At 52.4% G+C, this 21,486-nt stretch overlaps 1 protein-coding gene across 1 annotated transcript in view; it reads right to left on the reverse strand.

Annotated features, from left to right (window-relative positions):
* Positions 1-21,486, reverse strand: part of NCOR2 (nuclear receptor corepressor 2) — a 253,337-nt gene that overhangs the window by 116,705 nt on the left and 115,146 nt on the right. Inside the window, exons 5-6 of the mRNA XM_075769454.1 lie at positions 14,140-14,319; positions 7,717-7,830 (exon numbers count right to left, since the gene is read on the reverse strand). Of these exons, the coding sequence (XP_075625569.1) occupies positions 7,717-7,830; positions 14,140-14,319 (294 nt within the window). The remainder of the gene's footprint in view (positions 1-7,716; positions 7,831-14,139; positions 14,320-21,486) is intronic.

Raw genomic sequence — 21,486 nt, forward strand, 5'->3', positions numbered from 1 at the left:
AGGCAGCAGCGCTGGGGAATGGAAGGGTTTCTATTGGGGACCAAGCAAAGCCCTTCGAGAGGCAGGAGAGCTGCAGACAGGGCAGCGCAGGGAAAAATTCCTGTCCTGGCAGCACGACATCCCGGGAACAGGCAGAGCTGCAGGAGCAGCGCGGCGAAGAGGTAGGCTGGAGTCGGATTTTGTTTAAAATTAAATTCAGGAGAAGCGTGGCTGAAGTCAGCAGAAATCATGGCAACCCTCAGGCAAGGCATCTTCCTACACTAAGAGGAAAGCCAACAGTCCGGAGGGATTTAAAGGGGCTCCCTCAGTGCCAAGATCTGCTGGGACCAAACCACGACCTGGCAGTGCCGGTTTCATGGGGAAAGATTTTCATTCCTACGACCACAGGTACTAATTTTTTCCCCTTTAAACCTCAGCATCCTCTCTCCGAGAGCCAAACCAGCCCAGCCATTTGCTGCCCTCCCTACAAAGCAGGTGGGACGAGCCCCAGCGCTGAGGGAATGGAAAGCAATGCTCTTCCCTGCCCAGCTCCTGCAGCCGGCAGGGACAGCCACCACCGGTGTGGTGCTCCCAACCCAGCCGTGGGAGCCCAAGAATGTGTGTCCTCCCCTGGGTTCTCCTCGAATCCGAACATCCCTGAGGTGGGTCAGCCTCAGTGGCACGTGCCGGGCTCCCCTCACCCGGCCCAGGGGCTGATGCTCACCAGGGATGCCCATGGGATGGGGGTTCCCTGCACGCTCCCCGCTTCCCCACCTCCCTGCGCTTGGCTGGAGCCATCTCCCCACCGCACCAGCGATGACGGAGCCCCGTCCCCAAGGCTTGGCAGCAGACGTATGCAGCCATGGTTACGGATGACTAATCACAAATAGTAAGACAACTGAGGAAACGGGTCACGCTGGAGCTGTGTGTTAATACCCGTCCCCACCTACCCTGTGCAGAGCGTGACGAGGCGACTCATTTCGGTCACTTGCCGCTCTCCAGCTTTGGCTAGTCATTGCCAGCCAGGTTCTGCGGTCAGCTCACTCGTACTCCATCCATGGCCGAGGGGTGAATCCCCCGTCATAGCTGGGTTTCCACTCGCAGACCTAGCATCACGCTCTGTTGTCCGCAAGGTTACGGTATCGTTCAAAGGCCTATTAATTTTAAAGCAAGATGCTAACGAGGCTTTGCCATTGCAAACCACTGTTGAATGTTTTGCCATTGCAAAACTGCTGAAAACGTCGCCGTAGCACGTTAGGCTTTTAGAAATCCAAGGCTCGGCACTGGAGCAGTTACAGGAAAGCTCCGGTCGCTCAACCCAAGGAGCCGGAGACATGCCGCAGGGTCTGCGTTCCACCCTCCGACAAATTTGGGTTTTCTGCGCTTCTTATCCTTATTTCCAGGACCTGAGAACACAGGACATGACATTATCTGGTCTGGGTTAGTCGTGGGCAAAGCTTCTAAGTCAATGCACCTACTGGGAACTCTGGATCCTGAAGCAGACATTAAAAATAAACATCAGGATCATCAAAAAAACCCACCACCAACAAAAAAATTTCCTTAAAATCCAAGAAAAAAATGAAAGGATTGTCAATGACTCCAGGCTAAACATTTCCATTTTGTCTTTTTGGAAATCTTGCCATCACGTAGAAGTGTTCACAGCATCTAACCTCTGACCCTCCCACTTCTCCTCCGGGCTACCTGAAAGCCCATCAAGCATCACCAAGCCAAGACCACCCCAGAATAAAAGTTATCCCAAACAAAACCAAAATGAACGTGGCCCTTCAGCAACCAAATACGAAATTCCCCCACCCCAACTACTGTGCAAACTAGAATTCCAAAGGAAAAAAACCCCCACCAAACCCCTGCAGATTTAATGCTCGAAAGCGGTTTCACTGATAAGGTTTTATTTACTGCACCAGCTCCGTGCTGACCATGCAGGCCTGATTCTTCCTTTTCTAATGTAAATCAGGAGTTCACAGAAAATCAGAGTTACACAGACATAAAATCCCCGTGGGATCTGAGTCACACTCAGTGCCTTTGAGTAGTTAACGGCTAGATTATACTTTGCAATGCTAAAGGCGTTCATTTATTTATTCTCTTATTTACGGATGGGGCATTAATGCTTTATGAAGGCATTTGAGGAGGGTAAATGGATAGCTGGGGACACGCTCTGCACAGACACAACAGCAGCAGGGGGTGGAAAAAGTTCAAAACAAGCCTTTGAATCCCAATTTTACAGCATAATGCTGAGTTTATAGATAGATAGCTGTGCCCTTTTGAAGGAACAAGCACCGAGACAGAAAACGAATTAAAATTTAATCTTATTGATTTCCACCAACTCAATCCCAAGAGCGAGACAGACGCTGCTCCCTGCTTCCACTGCCTGCACTGCATCAAACCCAGTTTTTCAGAGGGCTGACAGCGGAGCAGGGATGGGCTCGTGCGGCCGCAAGCCATCGGCGCCCGCAGCGCGTGAGGGTGACACGGGGGGACTCATCCCAGCCCTCACCGCGCTGCGGTGGGTCGCAGCACGCGGCGTCCCCTCTCCGGCACGGCGGCGGAGGGCGAAGTCACGCCGTGTCCTGACGCGACCTCTCCTTCTCCGATAAATGAGCTCTATGTTTTAGAGGAAAGCTGACGTGTGCTTGTTTGCAGGGACAGGTCTGACACAAAGGACGGAGCCTGCTTTTTATCTGCTGGTCTCCGAGCAGGAATCCTGCCTGGCTCCGATGCAGGGCAGGTCTGCGGAGAGCCTCCAACCACCCGGATCCGGCTTGCAGAGAGCTGCTGATGGGCACACGCAGGCTCCACGTCGCCACGACGGTCAGAGAGAAGGCACGAGCACGTCTGCGTGCACGGTAGCTGATGGGGACTTCGGGCATGCAGGAGACTCGGAGGAGAATTCATCCGGCAAAAAGTCACGTGCCGGTGGGCTGCTGGCACGGCCAGGGCTGCCAGGGTGCAGCATCCTCCAGGCCATGCTGCCAAGGAGAGCCCAGCGCCCCAGGAAAGGCACGGAGAGCAATTTGGAGCAACACCAATGCTGCCCTCCTCCCCATGCTTAGCAAGGGACCTGGAAATTTCCATTTAAAGCACAAAACCATCTTCAAGCCCAGGTATGATCAATCAATTTCAGCGGAAGATGGATGCAAGGAATCCTGTGAATGGCCCAGCAGATCAAAGCCACGGTTAAAAACGTGCACAGAGGATCTGTCCTGGTTATGGGGATTTTAGGTGAAGGTAGCTAAATTCTCTTGATATAATAATAATACCACCTCCCAGAGGGGCAAATTAAAGCCCACAAGGAGGCTGTGCCACACAGCTACCACCTTAGAGGCGTCAGCCCCAGCAGGGATGAGCTTCCCCCACGCAGGGGAGACACTAAAGGTCACTCACGCACTTTGATTTACAAGATCCCCAACGCCTGCATCGCTGTCAGCCTCCAGCAGCAACCGAGATGCCCGTCACAGCCTGATTTCCCCAGGTAGCTCTGCACCACCCTGCCGGCAGCCGGCTCCCAGAAAGGGACTGGGCAAATGCACCTCATCCCGTACTCGTGCACCCCGGCAGCCGAAACGGTCCTCTGAGCTCCCCACTGCACTTTCCGAACAATCTCAGTGATTTTAGCACCCATCCCTGTTTTCAAACATCATTCTGTCTCTGCAAGGACTAAAAGCACTTTTGAAAAGAGGACTCTGATGCTTCTGAAGATGCTACCCACTGCTTATTCTCAGTTTAGTCTACAGACAGTACCAAAAATGTTAATTTCCATTCTCATTCATCCTTTCAGAAATGGTACAGTTTGCGCTCGCAGTTGAAATCTTAGCTTGCAAACACGCACGTGTGTTTTCCTGCATTACACTGCCAACATTTCCCAAAAGGTGCTTTTTCAGGTGCAATTTCACAGCTCATCTTTGGAGAGCAGATAAGGTGGCTCCGGTCAGCACATACCCAGGGCAGGAGGCACCTGGATCCCAGCGACCGGGAGTAAGAATATCAACTGCCTCTCTATAAACCAAGTCTCTGAAAACCTTCCCAAACACAACCACAGCCTCACAGTATGGGATTTCACCGCAGTCAAGAGCGGCTTCTCTCCACTCTTCCCCACCAGAATCTGTACAGTCAACTTCCCCCCGCCCCGGAAATCAATTACTTGTCCAGCAGAGTGTAGCAAGAGGGGATTACAGGTCACGTTTTCCACAATTATCCTCTCCGACACCAAGAAACTTTTCAAATCGTATGTGTTAAATAGGTCACAAGAGGGAAAAAGCAGCGTGATGGGCGTTTAGCATCAGCAAACCTGAATTTTGAGAAAATTGGATACAGACCAGCGCCAACCTGCAGCCCAACCCCTCATCCATACCCAGCGCGGCGGTGAGAAAAATATATGTAGACTTCCCTAATGAACCATAAGCTAAAATTAGAAACCATTCACTCCTGCAAAGCCACAGCTATCACCAAAAGGAAAGTAGGTCACAGAATGGCTGGCTAACTTGATTTTCCGGCATTTCTAGCTGCTCTGTCCTCACGTAACCTCCTCTCTCCCATGGACCATTTTTGGTGCCTCCTTTGTTCGAGGTATAACCGCACACAGTGTGCAACTCCGGCACAGCCTGGCAGGAGCGGTGGGAACGGGCACGGTGGCACCCGCCTGCTCGGTGAAGCACAGACCCGCGGTTCACAAAAAATTAAACACAGAGCCAAGGCGACAGCCCCTCCACGAAGCGCGACGCCTCCCACCTGCCCTGGGATCGGCACAAGTGCTGGCTTTCTGCCCCTTCCACAATATTGCTCTTTAAAGATCGTTTTGGGCTTTGCCAGCTCTTCTGGGGTGCTTTGGTCTCTCGCCTCTTCCCGAAGCCTGAATATCCTCTTTTTATTTGCATTTCTTACCGCACGCTGCCTCCCTCAAGCAAGCCACAAGCTGAGTGATGTGAGTAAATCTGGCTTTCCCTCCCTTGGTGCGCAGGCTGGAGCCCTGGCTCAGCCTTTACAGCCGCTTTTCCTGCAAGCAGACCTCGAGGCATCTAACTTCACTGCTTTTCTGCAGCACAGAAGAGGCGGAAAGGCTTAAAATTTGGCTCCGTGGCCTTCCCCGCTCTAGATCAGTATGTCTCTATCTGGCTTGCGGCCCTTTGCTCCTACCAACTCGCCTTGCAATTAAGCGTTAAGCTGCAGCAAAGCTGCAGGTCAGCACAAGCGTGCCTGGGGCTCTCCCCACATCCGACAGACGGCTGGGTACGTCCGGAGGGTCCGGTGCCACCATACCCACCCAAAGCAACCTGACATCTGACCACCAGCCACTCTATTCCACCCGTGATCCCAACTGATGCTGCTCCCACATCCTGTCCTCTTCCAGCTTTCCCCCTCCCGGCCCCAAGGGGAAGAGCAGTCATCACCAAAAGGCATCCCACACGTGTCCAACGGAGGTGAGAGGCTGAAAGCTGAGCCCGGGGATGCCCTTTAGAAGAACAATTGCACCCTGAATCCCACCTTTGTCACCGGAGCCAGGACAAGGCTCAGCTTCCCCCTGCATCTCCGTGTGACGGCACTTAGAAAGGTCCTTTCATCACCCAGCCTCACCCATTACGATCGGCCAGCAAGGCTGTGTTGACTCTCCGTAGCCTGTGACTAGATCATGTCTTCTTCAAAGGAGGAACTGCCCTCCAGCCTGCTATGGTTTCTATCAAGCAAAAGGGAAGGGTTGTTTGGTTGGAGTCTCCTACCCGCAGATGGGCTTGCTTACACGCCAATTTACAAGAACAGGGGAAGAATCATCATTTACCCATCCCACAGAGATGAACACGGAGACAGATTTGAAATTATGCAGACATTTGGTGTCAGACGTGACCTTCGCTTGCTGAGCACCCACCTGGAACGAGTGCACCCTATCGCAAAGGTTAATAGCAACATGCTCCTGACCACAGCCTGGCTTCGAGGATCAGCGGAGCTCAGAATAAAGTCGAGCACGCTGACAAATGGATGCCACCAGCTCCGAGCACTGTATGCGCCAGCGTCCCAGGTATTACGGCCACCCACTTTCAGGGAGACATGTAGAACCCCACGCTTGCTCTCCGCACTCTTTGCCACCACCCGTGGAACAGGGCAGCAAGGGCAAGGGCCTGGCAGGACACTCGGCCCTGAGCCAGGTCCTGCTAACAGAGACTGCTACGATGCAGGGCTTTGGGGATTCAATGGCTGAAGACCACCTTTCCTTCACTGCCTCAGCACCATCCCTCCCCTCATAGCACGGTCCAGGTACAGGAGAGCATCCAGGGAGGATGGTGCACAAGGGAATCATAGACTGGTTTGGGTTGGAAGGGACCCTAAAGATCATCTAGTTCCAACCCCCCTGCTGCAGGCAGGGACACCCTCCACTAGCCCACGTTGCCCAAAGCCTCATCCAACCTGGTCTTAAACACTTCCAGGGATGGGGGATCCGCAACCTCTCTGGGCAACCTGTTCCAGTGCCTCACCACTCTAACAGTAAAGAATTTCTTTCTAATATCTAATCTAAATCGACCCTCCTTAAACCCGTAATAGGAACATAGGAATAACAGGAATAGGAATAACAGTGTTTGATACCTCTTTTTTTCAACTTAAGCCTTGCACAGGGGCACTCGTCTAGCCCAAGACCCCTGGAGAAGGCACTTGGTGGTGCCACGAGGAGAACGGCTTTGAGGAACACCCAGCACCTGCCCCCAGCACCCCGTGTCTGTAAAGCCATTACCAGCTAACGCTTCAAACACACTGACCTCAGCCTTCACCCACTCACACAACAGACCATGCCAGCCTTGGGTTTCCTATTGCTCAGGGAGAGAAGCAGATGGAAAAAGGAAAACCAGGAAAATTGCACTGCCTGGGAACGCAGGGTATGTGATTTTTTTTTTTTTTTTTTTTCTTTTTAGGAGCCAGGCACCTGGATTTCTGCAGCTCCCAGTGAAATCGCAGGCCTCGCAATTCAAAATAATTAGCGACTGGTAGTTTTCCTTTTATGCAAAATCATCCTTTTTATCCAACACCTAAATGAAAATGAATATGCTTGATTATCTACCAAAGGGCTCAATTTCCTAGCATCACTCCAAAGCGCACAGCAAAATTCCTGTCTCCTCAGGCTGCTATTACAGGCAATGGCTGAGCGCAACAAATGAACGGTCAAGGCAGAGATCCAGAGCCAGGGTTGCCAGCCTGACCTTTGGTAACGCTATTTACAGCATCAAATATCCACAAATCCAGCCGTGGCTGCATCCATGTCCTTTCTGCTCCAGCCCTGGGGGGCTCAGGGGCAGCCAGGAGAGCTCACAGCTGGCCTGCCAGTATTGAGGCATCACAGACACCCCCTTCCATCCACGCAGCCCACCCCACCATGCCAAAGCCCACCCTTTGGGGCAGCTTTCGACCAGGTTCACTCCTGGGGGACAGCAGGAAACAAGCTACTTAACAGACAGGGCTCTGAAGCATCTCCTGAACTCTTCATACCTAAGGCTGATTGCAGGAACCCCCCCCCCCGGCAGGTTCTTCAGAAGACATTTGTGCTCAATCCACGGCAGAGCGAGCTCCTCCCAGCTCAGCGCTCTGTTGTCACCCATCCCAAGGAGGCTCCATCCATCCACCCACCTCCCCAGGGGTCTCACCCAGGGGAACCCCTCACCTACTCCTTACCAACCTCCCCGTCCCTGGCCAGGGTGACACGGCACAATCGCACGTTTGTACTTTCATCGTTTCCAGACTCACCCTGTTCTCGTCGTAGATGATCTGCACCAAACTGCGATGTTTGGACTCGATAGGAGGGGGGGAGATGGGTTTTTCAGGCTCTGGTGGTTTGGCTGCTTCCTCCTCCAACTGTTGCTGTGGAAGGAGAGGGGGGAGGAGGATGGTGAGTCACAGCGAGAAATGCAGCCGTCCCCATCCACACGAGACTCTCTATGGTCCCACAACCGAGGCAGAAACCACCATGGCAGGAGGCTTCCTGCGAGACATGGGCAGGCTCAGGCCACAGAGGGACGGGGAGAGGGAGGAGAGCTCCATAACATCCCGTGCCGTGTGAGCGCAGTGCTGTCCTGCCCCAGGCACCCAGCCCCGTGCTGGTGGATCGGTGCTTTTTAGGCACCTGCCTTGAACCAGCCTCCTGGAGAGGGCTTGAGGCTAGAAATGATAATTTTACTGGAAACCCTTAAAGGAAACTGCAGCTCCAGCCCCACTCTCTGCTGCTACCTGCCTCCGGAGCTGCTGCCACGCTGCAGGGAGCGGTGGAGGAACAAGGGGTGAGCAGCAAGACTGCTCTCCACTTTTGGCTTTCTCTTGTGATGCTGTGGTTGGGGCAGACGCCCGGGATGACTGTTCTCGATGAAATGACTGGTGCACCAGCTGCCCCTGTGCCACGCAGCCAATAAGTACGGCAGAGGAGGTAACACCACCATGAAAGCTGATGTTTCCTTTCAGAGGCAGCCTGATGGGACATGTGGCAGCCCTCCTGGCCACGGTGAGAGATGCAAAGAGCTCAAGAGGGCAAGCAAGAGCTAGAGGACTCCCTGCAGAGGACAGCACGGTGGTCAGACAGGGGCCACCCAGGGGCTATCCTTTGGTGAACTTGCAAAGAGAGTCCAAGTACTCGAGTTGCAAACGCCTGCAGCGTGAACACACCACGCGGCTCCGGCTGTCCCGGCAGGCACAGGAAGAGCTGCTGAGGGCACTGGCACAGCATTAGCTGCCTTTCAGCATCACGCCCTCCTGGGAAGGTGGCTTTGAGACTCGTTCCTCTCCCACCTTCACAGAGGACAAGCTGTCCCAAGCAAAAACCACAAAGTAAATCCAGGCTCCAACTAGAGAAAGCCCAGCAGGGGTGGACAGCCATCACCCGGGCATCCTGCCTTCCGAGACAACAGTGCCAAGAAGCTCGCTTTGTCGGCTCTTCTGCTTTCTTACCGTCTTTACCGCATTGCCACAGATCCACGTTTCATGGTATCTAGGCTTTGAGGTGCAACAGCTGCATGCAAAAATATAGTGTGCCGTCCCCTCCGGCTCCGTATGTCTGCCTGCTCTGCGACACAAAGAACCCCAGGTCTGTGCCTCGTCCCAAGCTTCACTCCCACTCACAGCAGAAACATCCAGGAGCCCAAGAGCGGCTTCACGAACACGTTCGTCACGTCCCCACCACACGTGCAAACGCACCCAGCCCCAAAGCTGGCTCGAATTCCAACTACTCCCTTGGGAGATGGAAAGCAGAAGGGAGCACATCCAGGTGTGCACCTTCAGAGATCACTAATCTTTTCATGTGCTCCTGCACCCATCTGCAAGCCGCTCGGGCTATGGCAAACATTAATTATAAAGTAGCGGATTTAAGAGAGAGCTTTTGAGTATCACCACGGTGAATGTCACTGCGGTCAGCAGGTATGACCTGCGCCTCTGGATCTTCCGATGGGTGCGAGGCACGAGGAGACATCTGAGCCTTTCCAGAAAGTTTGAGGAACTGCTCAGCCGGAAAAGGAAATAACAGATTCCTGCAGGCTCCCCCTGGGGCCACCGGCTCCCTGCAAGGAGGGAGAGCACACGCCGTGCACGGCAGCTGCGGGGCAGCACAGGCACGGGAGAGGGAGCGGTCGTCAAAAAACACTTATGATTTTTTCACTGCTCAGCTCTGAATCTCCAAATCTTTGTTTTTACCTTTTTTTTTTTTTTTTCCCCTGCAGCTAAAGCATTCCCTGTTTAAACAAGGGGAAAAATTGAGTGAGTCTTGTACTAGGAAGAAAATGCACCTGGGACAGAGAGCAATCGGCTTGCACCAGAGGTGAGAGCACCACGGTCGTCCCAGAGACAGTGGTGTCTGCTGGTCTGAGAAGAAGGTGGGCACCTATTCCTCCTTCAGACCATCTCTGCTCCTGTTGATGACACCTTTAGCAACACTAAGGCTGTAAGATGCAGCCCAAGAAAACACTTAAGCACCCAGAAAGGTCTACTGGCTTGGTTGAGAACGCTCACACCCCTTAAAGCAAATGTGTTTCAATGGGTGAAGCAAGCCCATGCTGCGGACTCCACTCATGCTCCACCTCCACGCAGGTGGACATCTTTTCCCACACAGGGAAAAGCAGCAGCATACGAAACACCACAATATAGCCAAAAAAAGCCACCATTGCCAGGCAGAGGGCTGAGACCCGTCCCGGCTGGGGAGCAGGCTCTGGCAGAGGCAGGACAGTCCAGGCTCCGCATGCTGGCATCAGCGTGTCCACCGTGGGGTCTTCACCTGGGGGTTACTCCAGCCACGCATGAGGACAGCCAGGAAACGGCCAGCTCGGACGATCTGCACCCTGGAAGGGGATGAACCTTCCCCGGCACTGCGGGGATCCATCCCTTCCTGCCCACAGAGAGCCGCGCAGCTGAAACGGCAGGCTGCGAAGCAGTTCCCAGCATCAGCCCCGGCGCAGCAGCAAGCGCTTCCAGGCACCTGCCCGCTCTTGCTCAGCGTCCTAAGTCACCCCATCGCACACCCTCGCTCCTGCGCGATAAACTCCCAAAACTCCAAAGAAAAAACTACCAAAAGGGATCAGTCAAATCCTCTGCTTCTCTTGGGGAAAATATTTGGATTAAAAAAAAAAAAAAAGTCAGAAACTTGGCTACATTGTTCTGGAAACCCACAAAAATTCTGCAAAGCGCTCGGGTGTGTTGTAAGTGACTTCAGACAAGAGGATTTGATGGCGTATCAGGAAATGAAAGTTTGCCAGTAAGTGGAGGCTCATTAAAAGCAGCTCGTTAAAAGAAAAAATACAAATCTAATTATAGCTGAAATACAGTAGAGAATTAAACTCTACACTCTGTGGTGTAACACTCTACGGTTATTAAAGGGCCAGATACAAGAGGTAAGGACGCGGGCAGGGTCTGCAGGCAGCACACCTGACCGCAGCAGGTTCAGCCCACGACAGTTACCCCAGGAGCTGTGGGAAATGGCAAAGCAAAATAGGTCAGGGTTCCCAGACACGGACAAAATGGATTTCTTAAAGGTCTGCCACAAAAGCTAGGCAGGGACTGTGACCTTTACAGGGAGAGAAGCGGGATGAGAGATGAGTCTTGACAGCTCCACACTCTCTCCCTCCCCGCTCCCAGCAGCAGCTGCCCGAAAGCCCCCTCCTCTCGCCAAATGAAAGACAGCGCAGCGATGTCGAAGGGATGCAAGATGCCATCGTTAGCCGTAGCCCTGGCTCCTACAGCATCCACAGGCCAACCCACTTCCAAGTGGAGGAGGTGCCCTCTCCAGGTAAGCGTCCCTTTGGCCAGACCACACGCTGCGGAGGGGCCATCGGAGCCTGCAGTGCTGGCAGGAAGGTGGGTGACACGTCAGGAAGACCCTATCCCCGCACAGAGCGGCCGAAGGGACCTGCCTGACGAAGCCAAGGTCATTACACGCGCACCCGTCCAGCACACTGCCTTGTGTCAGGCAGCCATCACCCGGGTACCACCATGCTTCACCCGCCTGGGGGAGAGGAGAGGGCTTCCAGCCACAGGGCATCTCCGAAAACCACTTTCAAAGAGCCAGGGGAAGAACAGAGGAAACTCAGCCAGGAGAGAGATGGAAGGGGAAACCCTGGAGCTCTTCCACCCAGCCAGCTCCACCTCCATCACCAGGTGGGAGTGTTGTTCTCCCGGAGAGCCCTTCGCCGAGCTCAGTGCCCAGGGAGGCTCAGGCACCACTGCGGAGAACAGCCCAGCAGTTTATTTCTCCTTCAGATCCCCGGTACCGCTGCCAGGAATAAATGCATAAGGATTATCCTTCCCTGTCAGGAAGAGGGGGAGAGAGGACTCAGGGAGAGATTTAAGCGCATATGGCGCATGAATGAGCGGGGGATGGCTGATGGAGATGGCCTTCTGCCAGGGGTGCGCAGGGTTTGGGGAAGCTTTCTCAGCTTGCTGAAGACATTTGCTTCTTGCAAAGTCCAGGCAGAGCTTTCCTGGCCTTTTCTGGAGCAACAAAAAAAAAAAAAAAAAAAAAAAAAAAAGAGATGGTGGATTGGGGTTGGTTGGGATTTTTTTTCGCACAGCCGTTCCATACAAATGTATTTAATTACCCTGAGAAGGCCTCCCAAAGACAGAGGGGAAAAGCATTAGGATATTCCGGCTGCGTACAATTTCTCCCTTGCTCCACCGCTCGTTCCTGCAGGAACGGTATCTGTTTCAGGCTGATTGCTTTTCCTCACTCATCTTTCTCCTGCGCTGACAGCTCAGATGCACAGATGGACAAAACGTTCCTGGAGCATCTCAGACAGGAACCCCCCCCCCAGAAAATGCTTCCTTCCAGATGTGCCAGCTCTTGGGCTGGGGAAGGATCCTGCCGGAGGGGAAAAGAGGCCACGCTGAGGGGGGGCAGGATTTGCCACCAAAGGACTTTGCCACCGTGTGCCAAAGAAAAAAAAAAAATAAAAAAAAAAAAGAGGAGGGGATGCTTTTATTGCCAACAGCCACTTTCACCTTCTTCCCCACTCAGCAGAGCATTTTTGTGGGGAGGAAGAATCGTAAAATTCATTCAGAGGGAAGAAATAAAGCAACCGAGCAGCCAACAATAAAAAACCCATTTCCTTACGGAAGGACAGCTTGATTTTAACAGCAAGGAGCATATGCTGCTCCCGTCAGCTTCAACAGCAGCTCCTCAGCATCTCTGAAGAGTCAGGCAGTGGATCGGCAGAGTTCTCAGCCCTCCCGGCTGCCACGAGCAGGACCTTCCCCACCATGCGGGGCACGCATCCTGCTCTGGAAGCCCCTCTCCAGAGTGGGAAATGACCATGGTTTGCACCTCCTTCCTCAAATGTGAGTTAAAAACCCGGACCAGCAGCCAGACTGCCAGGTGCGAGAGGACACCAACATTTTGTCTGAGCTTCCTAGGAGAGAGGGAAAGGGCTGGCTTCACCCAGCTCCCACCAAACCCACCGAGAGGAACCTCTGTGGTTTCCATCACTCCAGAAGTTCCTTTGGCCCCTGCAAGCCGGCACACAGGGCTGCTTCCTCGCACCCCCCGCACAGCTGCTTCTGTCCGCCCTCGGCTCCCCCTCCCTAAGCACTCCGATACCTCTGCAGGTAAAAAGCAACACACAAAAAAAAGGTCCTTTGCATTAATTAAACCATATTGTTTGAAAACAAACCCAAAACATCCTGCTTTGTCTTGCAGGAAAGAAAGGGATAGTATCTGGTATGGGAAAATACAGATCTGGTGGGGAGGAAGGTCAACTGCATGCTCATCGTCGAGGAGCACTGGCTCCGTATGACGGCCCAAGTAGAGGTTTTGCTCCATTCCCAAATTCCAGCTGCACACCGCTTGGGAGAGGTCGCTCCTCTCGGACAGTTTGGGATTAGCAGCCATCAGAGGGTTCAGAAACTGGCCGCAAGCAAAGGAAAAAAACAACCGGTAAGAGAGAGGCAGAGAGAAGTGATTTGCTTTAGAAAGTGAAAGCCTTTAAGTCTGTGGGGTTTTTCACAGACGTCCCCCAAGGTTTTGTCATATTAATCTCTTAATGGGTTTATGGTAATTGTATACACGGCAACATCCAGCGGGCAATCCTTCTGCTGGGGAGTGCTCTCGTGCAGGGGTAAAGCACTAAGTGAGGAGATCATATTCAAATCCCTGGCTCAGGCACAGCCCTGACTGGAGTCGGACCAGACGCTGCCCATGGCTGCAGAGCTGCAAAGCCCGGGAGAAGGCGACTGGATGCACGGGAAGGGCCATGAGGACATCGCAGCAACGTTTTAAATGGCCCAGTGCTGCAACAGTGGCAGCAACAGCACTGGGGAGAGGCAATTGCTGGAGAGGAAAGAGAAAAGACCTTATGCCAACGCTGGGCTGTACAGGCAACTCGGGCAACCCAGGCTGCGTTTCCAGCTCTGCCACCGACTGCCTGCGTGGCCACGGGCAAGTCACCGAGGACAGATTTTTCTCCCTTTAAGGTACTCTGACATGCAAAAGAGCCCACAAGCTGGGTTTCCAGAACTCCCTCGTCTTGCAACTACCAGCTCCGGACTGCTGGCACAGCAGCAACCGCCCCATGTCACGACAGGGAGTGTGGACACAGACCATGCTGGTGGCACTGGCACTGCCGCTTCCTCTCTGTGGACGTGCAGGGCGTAAGGCAGGACGCAGAAGTGAGGATGTGTGCTCCTCTCTAGACCACAGCCTCTTACCTGCTTCTTCTTCAGCTTGGAGATCTGCTGCTCCACCATGGTGATCTCGCGGTCCACGCGGTCCATGTTCTGAATGAGCTCCTCCTTCGACAGCCGGGCCGGCAGCAGGTCCAGCTCGGCATCGGGGTGAGCAGGGCTCACAGGAGACACGGGCTCCAGTTTGCCAGGCAGGCCACGATCCTGGGGAGCATAAAACAACCAGGTCAGCTGTTTCCCAGAAGACTTTGGATCCTTCTCTCATCCTCCCACACCAGCTGCCACAGTTCCCTGGCCCATTCCCAGCCCCTCTGAGACACACAACCCCCTCAATAAACCAGCTAGACTAAGCAGTACCAGCTGCCAGATCACATCACCGCAGTGCTCCGCAACCTCCAGCATCTCCAGAGAGCACCAGGTTAGTCTCCCAGGGACGTGACAGCAGCTCTTCCTCCTGCCAAAGCCTCGGAGGCTCCCACCACCTTCAATGCTACCCACATTCCTACAGGATCAATAAACCCGTCCATATTCAGGAGCTCCCAACAGCACCGTCCCTTCACAGCTCAGCAGCCAGCTCAAGGCTACATCATCTCCACAAAAATGAGGTAGCCACAGACACGTCCTCCTCCGACACAGCCATAGCTATGCTGGAGAGAAGAGCGGCATTAACCATGCTGAATGAGAAGGGGCTACAAGGGCATCCCCTGGGAAGAAAGAGGACTCCCATCCCCTTCATGGAGGTCCTCCTCCATCTCTGGTTCAATTCTGGGTGAGCTCCGAATGTTGGATGTCAAATGCATCCATCCAGAAATGGAGAGAAAGGGAATAGGTGAGGTCAGCTGAAATAAAAATAGACTGAAATGGTGACAATCAGCTTTTTGCATATTCTAGGTAAAGAGGCTCTCAGCTCAACAAGACCCTTCAAGTCAGCGACTAGACAGGTCAGCATAACCTCTGTGGCCGTCACAGGGAGCAGCTCTAATGACCATGAGCTGTTGGCAGAGGGAAAACACATCTAAACATTCAGCTTGCCCTCCAGCAATGCAACAACTTTGCTGAGTCCAACGAGCTGGTATCCCATGAGCACGCCAAAGCCACACCGCCTGACCTGCAGACCACCCTTCACCTCTCCAGCTCCACATGAAGGACCTCCTGCCCATCTCCCGCAAACGCAAGTCCCATGCCTGGATGAGTTTGCCCACCACTGATTAACGTATCTCAGATGAAGCAGCTGTTTAATAGCCACCGGCCACACAGACAGAGATCACGGCACACCAACAGCCTGACCCAGGACACTCCTCTCTGGCAGCTACCCAACACCTTAATTAAAAGTTTATCTACTCATTTGCTTAACGAGTGGATGGATTTCTTGTCCTGGAGGTGGCAGAAAGAGGAGCTGCAGCTTGGTTTGTGACTGTAAAGTGTTGCCAGGCTGGGCAGCCAGCACGCTGCAGCTGCTGAGGGCAGGGAAGGGGGAAGGTGAACAAGCGAAGAAGTTCACCCAACTGCGCTACCTTCGTTACAGCAGCCCTGCACCCGCGGACAAAGCCGACATTGTTCTGCACCAACCGACGCTGAGCGTCCTCCCCTTCGCGCTGACGCAGAGCCACTGGTGAGCAGCCAACGCGACCCATCGACCACCTGCCCGGGCTTGGTCCTTCTGCGGGGGCAAGGTTGACATGACAGAGCTTGGTGGCACTGGGATGGCATGGACCTCTCTGTGCTCCTCCAGCTAGCAAGGCACATGGACAGTGGCCCTGGGTTGCCTGCCAGCCGTGTTGCAGCTCATGCCAAGCGTGGTGAGCGTGCAGATGTCACCTTGGCACTGCTCGGCATCTCAATAGCATCTGCTTGTGGGGAAGCAGAACCATGCAGGGTGGCCGCCACCCTGCTGCTGGTGGGGATGGAGCACGGTGAGGTGCCTCCTGGCCAGGCAGAGCCCACAGCCCAGCACATTAGCAGAGGACTTGGCGTGAAACGTGGTCCCTGCCCGGTGGGGCTGCGCTGAGCTGAGCTCTGCCCTATTCCTCTCCATCAGGGATGGGCAACGTCATCTACAGCAAAGCTGGAACAAGGGGAGGCAAAAGAGGATGTTTCCCAACAAAGCAGCCATGTCCCAGGACATCAGCATCCTTCACTGGCACTACTTCCTCCTCCTCTTCCTTGCTAAACCCTTCCTTCTAGCTGAAGGAAACATCAACCCAGCCAGGGAGGAACCACCGCTGGGAGCAGCCCGAAGGCATCGCTGCCCTTCCCACTGCTGCCATCAAGGGACAGAGCGCAAGGGAGCAACCTGAAACTCCTTCCTCGCTGTCCTGCGTGAGGTTCATCCAGCCCTAAGAGCACAGATGCTTCAGAAGGTTAAGCTGGTTGTTTCCAGCATTCGTTTAGAAGATAAACTAGAAGAACATCAAAGGTTTCTGGAGAATCCCAAAGAACAGATTCGGTCTTGTTTTACTTCCCCAGGATTAGACACCAAAATTGGTCAGCCTGCTGCAGCGGGAAGGCTTTGTGTTCTCCACAGCTGGGGTTTTTTGGGTTGGGTTTTTTCTGTGGTTTTGGTTGGGGGTTTTTTTGGTTTTTTTTAAGACAAGAGGAGCAGGACAACTACAAAAAGCAAAAGATAAATTAGGTGCTCAATAAAATCTCGTTGAGATTAAGGCATGGGAAGGAGCTTGTAGGTTTTTCTAAAGGAAAGCAAGCTACCTGCCAAAAATGCAGGAGAGACAGACTTCTCTCTGTGCACGTGAAACAAAAGATACTGTCTCACGTCTGCCAATATGCAGGACAGGGCATCTTTAAACTCCTGGTTGGCACCTTTGGAAACCTGGTTACTGGTACATTTTTTATTTTTTTAACTTATAGAATCTGAAGTAAAATAGCAGCAAAGCTGAGTAAGGGAAACAGCTGCAAGTCAGAACACAAAAACCATCATCATCTGGTATTAGGAGATGATTATAGCAATAGAGAGAGGCAATGTCCCTGGACCTCAAATGGCCCATCAGTGTCATTTCACAAGCACCTCTCTAAATAAAGGAAATGACAAGCAGCAAGAGGAAGGCAAACACAAAATTGAAGGCAAAAAATAACATTGCCCGTGCAATAGTGGAGTCCAAAAAGCAGAGATCCCAGATTTATACAAGGCACGAAGAAGCCCTTCTTCTAAATAACAAAAATGGGTTGAAAAGAGGTTTGCAAAGATCACTCTAATGGATAGAGATATTTCAACTAGTGCTCTGTTTCCTAGCACTCTCAAGAAGCTGCTCAAAATATATTCCTCCGCTTCAGACAGTATCATACCCAGGCTCTGAACAAGTGCAGTGTGAAACGTGAAATTCTTCTTATTAACGTGAAGTCACAGACTTTGAAACCAGCATGAGCTGGGAGAGCTGGAATAAATCTGCTGGAGGGAAGAAAACAATTACTGCATTACTCAAGTTGATATTTTCTCAGTAATTATACTGTTTCCATGTGATTTGTTTTTACACACGGCTAACAGCTACTGTAGTTCCTGTTTATCCCTGGCCTTATTATTATGTGATTTGTATGATAACAAGGGTGGGCGAGCGGGGGGCAGAGGCTGCATAAACCTTCCCACAGCAAGAGGAGATGCTGGCACTGAAGAAAACAATTATCACTGAGGAGTCTATCAAAGAGCAAGGCCAAGCTTTGGGGGTGGGTTTGCTCTACACGCTCTTATTCCTGACATAGATAACATTAACGGAGCAAGCCTGCTACATGCTATTAGGCAGTGGCTTTAAAAACATGGGAGAAAGAGAGGGAAGGAAAAGGATAAGCCAACTGCCTGGCAATGCCTTGAAGAGCAAGTAAGCCTCCGGGTAAATTCAATGTCCTTGCCTTCAGACACACCAGCAAACGGGTCCACAACTGAGAAGATGGTGGGTCCCAGGTCATGCTGGAACCTGGACCAGACCATCGCCACCGCCTCATTTTGTATAACTGACCCACCTCGCAATGCTCCCGGGGGCTCGCGGGAGCTGGTGGGATGGAGACGGGTGTCCGTGCCACGTGTCAGCCCAGTGCCTACGGCGAGACGCAGCCCGGCCTCCGTGAAGGGTAATTTTTCTCGGCTGTTCCCCACCATCAGGAGACAGCAGAGCAGTAGCTCCGCTCCACCTGCGCCTAACTCTCACTGCAAAATGCATTTTGACCTTTCTGATGCCCTGACCGCACCGGCTGTCTCTTCAAGACTACACCGGCGAAGCTTCAAAGCCTCCACACCCCCAGTCAGTGCCTGCGTGGCACCAGCACGTACCAAGCGAACAGAGCCCCTTGCTTGGGACAGCCCTCAGGATCCCTGGCACAGCACCACAGTGTTTGCCCTATATATCATCTTCCGTAAGTCCTGGTCTCTCTCTGCCTTCCGAAACCAGATCATTAGCGACGTTCCCCCAAGCCCAGGACAGAGATTTGGGGATGCCGACATCACCTCTTCCAGGCTGTTTGTGTGCTAATTATCAGCTGGCAGCAGCATTTTCTGCTGGAGCACCGGGAGGGATTAAGAGGTGTTATCGCCAATTCCTGCCCACTCACACGTCTCACGTCCTTGCGGGCTGGAGAAGATTACCCAAGCAGGCAGGATGGATCGGGGATGCTCAAATCATGCTTCAACTAATTCCCCCCCGCCAAAAATCCGCATGAACAAAGGGTGGGCTTGTGATCAGGGTGGCCTGTCTGCACGGATGCCTCCATCACCTGAGCCTCTCACGGCAGCACAGAGGCAGTGAACATCCATCACCTAACAACCGTCCGCGTGAGGCTGTGCCATGTGGCAGAGAGCGGCTCGTCCTCCCCGGCCAGGAACCCGGCAGCATCGCACACCCCAGCAGACGCAGAGCCCTGGGGCTTTCCCACACACCCTGGGATGAAAACTGAGCAGGAAAGCCAACAGCCCACACCTCCATCCATCAGGTTTTAAGATAAAAATATGCATAGAAAACTCTTAAATGGGCCAAATACAGACCAAAGGATTTTTTTAAATTTTTTTTTTTTTAAACTGGAAAAGTGTCCAACACGTTCTGGTGTATCAGCAGCCCCAAGATGACAGCGCTGACGGGGCAGGGGGGAAAGTCAAAAGGGCTAAAAACTAACGTCTCATTTCCCCAGGGAGACACGCAAGTATGAAGTCAGAGAGTCTGAGCAGTGAAAAGTACATCGAGTTATTGCAATTCTTTTGTTTGTGACCATCTGCTGCGCTAATGGCTCTTTCGGCAGCCGAACGCTTCAAACGGGGTTTTAATTCTTAAATACTGCTGGGCTCTCGGCTGGGCTGTGTCCCTGCAGTCGCTCGAAGGGCTGCCGAAGCAGGATGTAGATGCGCACGTTGGTGTATGCACGCGTTGGTGTACGCAGCGTGACTCCAGGGAGCACCTCTGGCACTGCTCACCAGCCGCGAGCACGCGGGTGTTCCCGTGCAAGGCAAACCAGCGCGCCCGAAGGATGCCACGCGTGGGACCAAGGCATCACCCACCTCCTCACTCCGTCCCCACGCTCCACGGCACGTGCAGGCAGGGCGGACGAGCAAAACGATCGCTTTCACTGGATGCGGCCCAGTACGTGCTCTCATGGAAATTCATGAAGCTGGAGAATACGGAGCCGTCTGAAGACAAAGCCGACTTATTTAATTTTTTTAAAAATAAATCTGTGACTTTATGAGAAGGCCTACGAAATTCCTTTCCCCTGTAATCCAGCTGAATTCCACGCAACCAGGGTAGAAAACATCCCAACAATTTCTAAGCTTGCACGAAAGTAGGTCAAAAAACTTCCCCAATGTTTCAACAGCTTGAAGCAATTTAATTGCAAAACCAGTACCAAATGCTGACCCTCCCTCCCCGCCCCCACCAGCAGATTTACAAGGGTGGTAAAACCTCGCCAGCGAGCGTTACAGTTAAATGCACTAACCAAAGCCTAGTATGGTCTTGCAAAACTTGCCTGCGCTCAAAAAAAAAAAAAAAAAAAAAGCCGTTCCACAGTGTTATCCTTAACAGATGCTGCCTCTGGACCTCAGGACTGCAGGATATTACAGAAGCGGTGGGAAACACAGCTTACGGACTCAGAGGTAGCCTGGAATAATGGGTCAAATCCGGAAAACCTTTCTCAGGCAAACTTCCACCGAAGCCCAAGGCATTACACCGACAAATGGATGCCGCGCCTTTCATTACCTCCTTGCGTTTCCCCATTAGTGGATAATAATTGCACTGAATGCGTACGTTCCCTACTGACTTTGCAGGAGTGATGAATTCTCACCTACCCATCTACTCATTACAAAGAGGAGCTAATCGCTCCACCTCTCATTAAGGATTGCCTTCCTCTCCTACATTGCTGGATTTTCAGTTGACCCTAAGTTTGTTAAAACATTAACTGTCTGGACTGAAATTTTCCATGATGAATACTTGCTTCAGGCATTTTTAAGCTTTTTTTTTTTTCCCCTAAATAGTAAAATTCAGCCAAAACAACTCTGCTGCTTCCAAGAACAAGTTTAGAGGAAAATATGCCTTTCTGCAACATTCAGAAAGATTCTGGGAACCTTTTCTTCGAGCATCTTCGGCGCAGTTGATACATCTGGCAAAACTGCCCTATGCCAGCGATTTGCCTTTCATTAACTCTGAAAAAGTGTCCAAGTAAAGAAAAAAAAATTAATAAAAAAAAAATCTCATTTAGGTGCCTGCCGAGTAGAAATTACTTTGAACTGAGAAAGAGAGTGGCGTGGGGTCCTGGGGAGCTCCGGGTCAGGTATCCCGCTCTGCCCATACTCCTGCAAAGCAAAGGGCTGAGCTGGGTGGACCTTACTGGCATGCGTGGAGTGCTCCGGGCCAACAACAACAAGTGCCCTAAAAAAAAGCGGTGAATAACTGCAGGAGTGGTGGTTTGGACAGCAGGTAGAACCTGAGACCACCCACCTATGATAAGGATGAAGTAAAGCAGCCAGCAACCCGTTCGGCATGAGATATTCATCCCGGGCACTGAACGGATGGTGTTCTGATGCTTTCAGCCAATAAGGGGGAAGACAAATAAGCTGGATTACAGGGGAAAGGCATTTCATAGGCCTTCTCAAGGTCACAGATTTATTAAAAAAAAAAATTAAAAATCAGCTTTGTCTTCAGCAAAAAAGGTTGTAGAACAGCAAGCTCGGCCAATCTTCCATTTACGACTTTAATAATCTTTAATTTGGGCACCCAGCAGCCACTCAGAGCATCATTTCACCCGTGCTGACGTTGCCCCCAACGATGCCCTGCGAGAACATCATCGTCCCTGTAACACACCACCTCAGCCCTAAATCCCCACCTCCCCCTGGCAAACTCAAACCCTTTGTTTAAAGGAGCAAGGCTTCTGCTAACCTGGAAGACAAGC

The sequence above is a fragment of the Balearica regulorum genome, chromosome 17 (genome assembly GCF_011004875.1).
Source record: "Balearica regulorum gibbericeps isolate bBalReg1 chromosome 17, bBalReg1.pri, whole genome shotgun sequence".
Lineage (NCBI taxonomy): Eukaryota > Metazoa > Chordata > Aves > Gruiformes > Gruidae > Balearica > Balearica regulorum.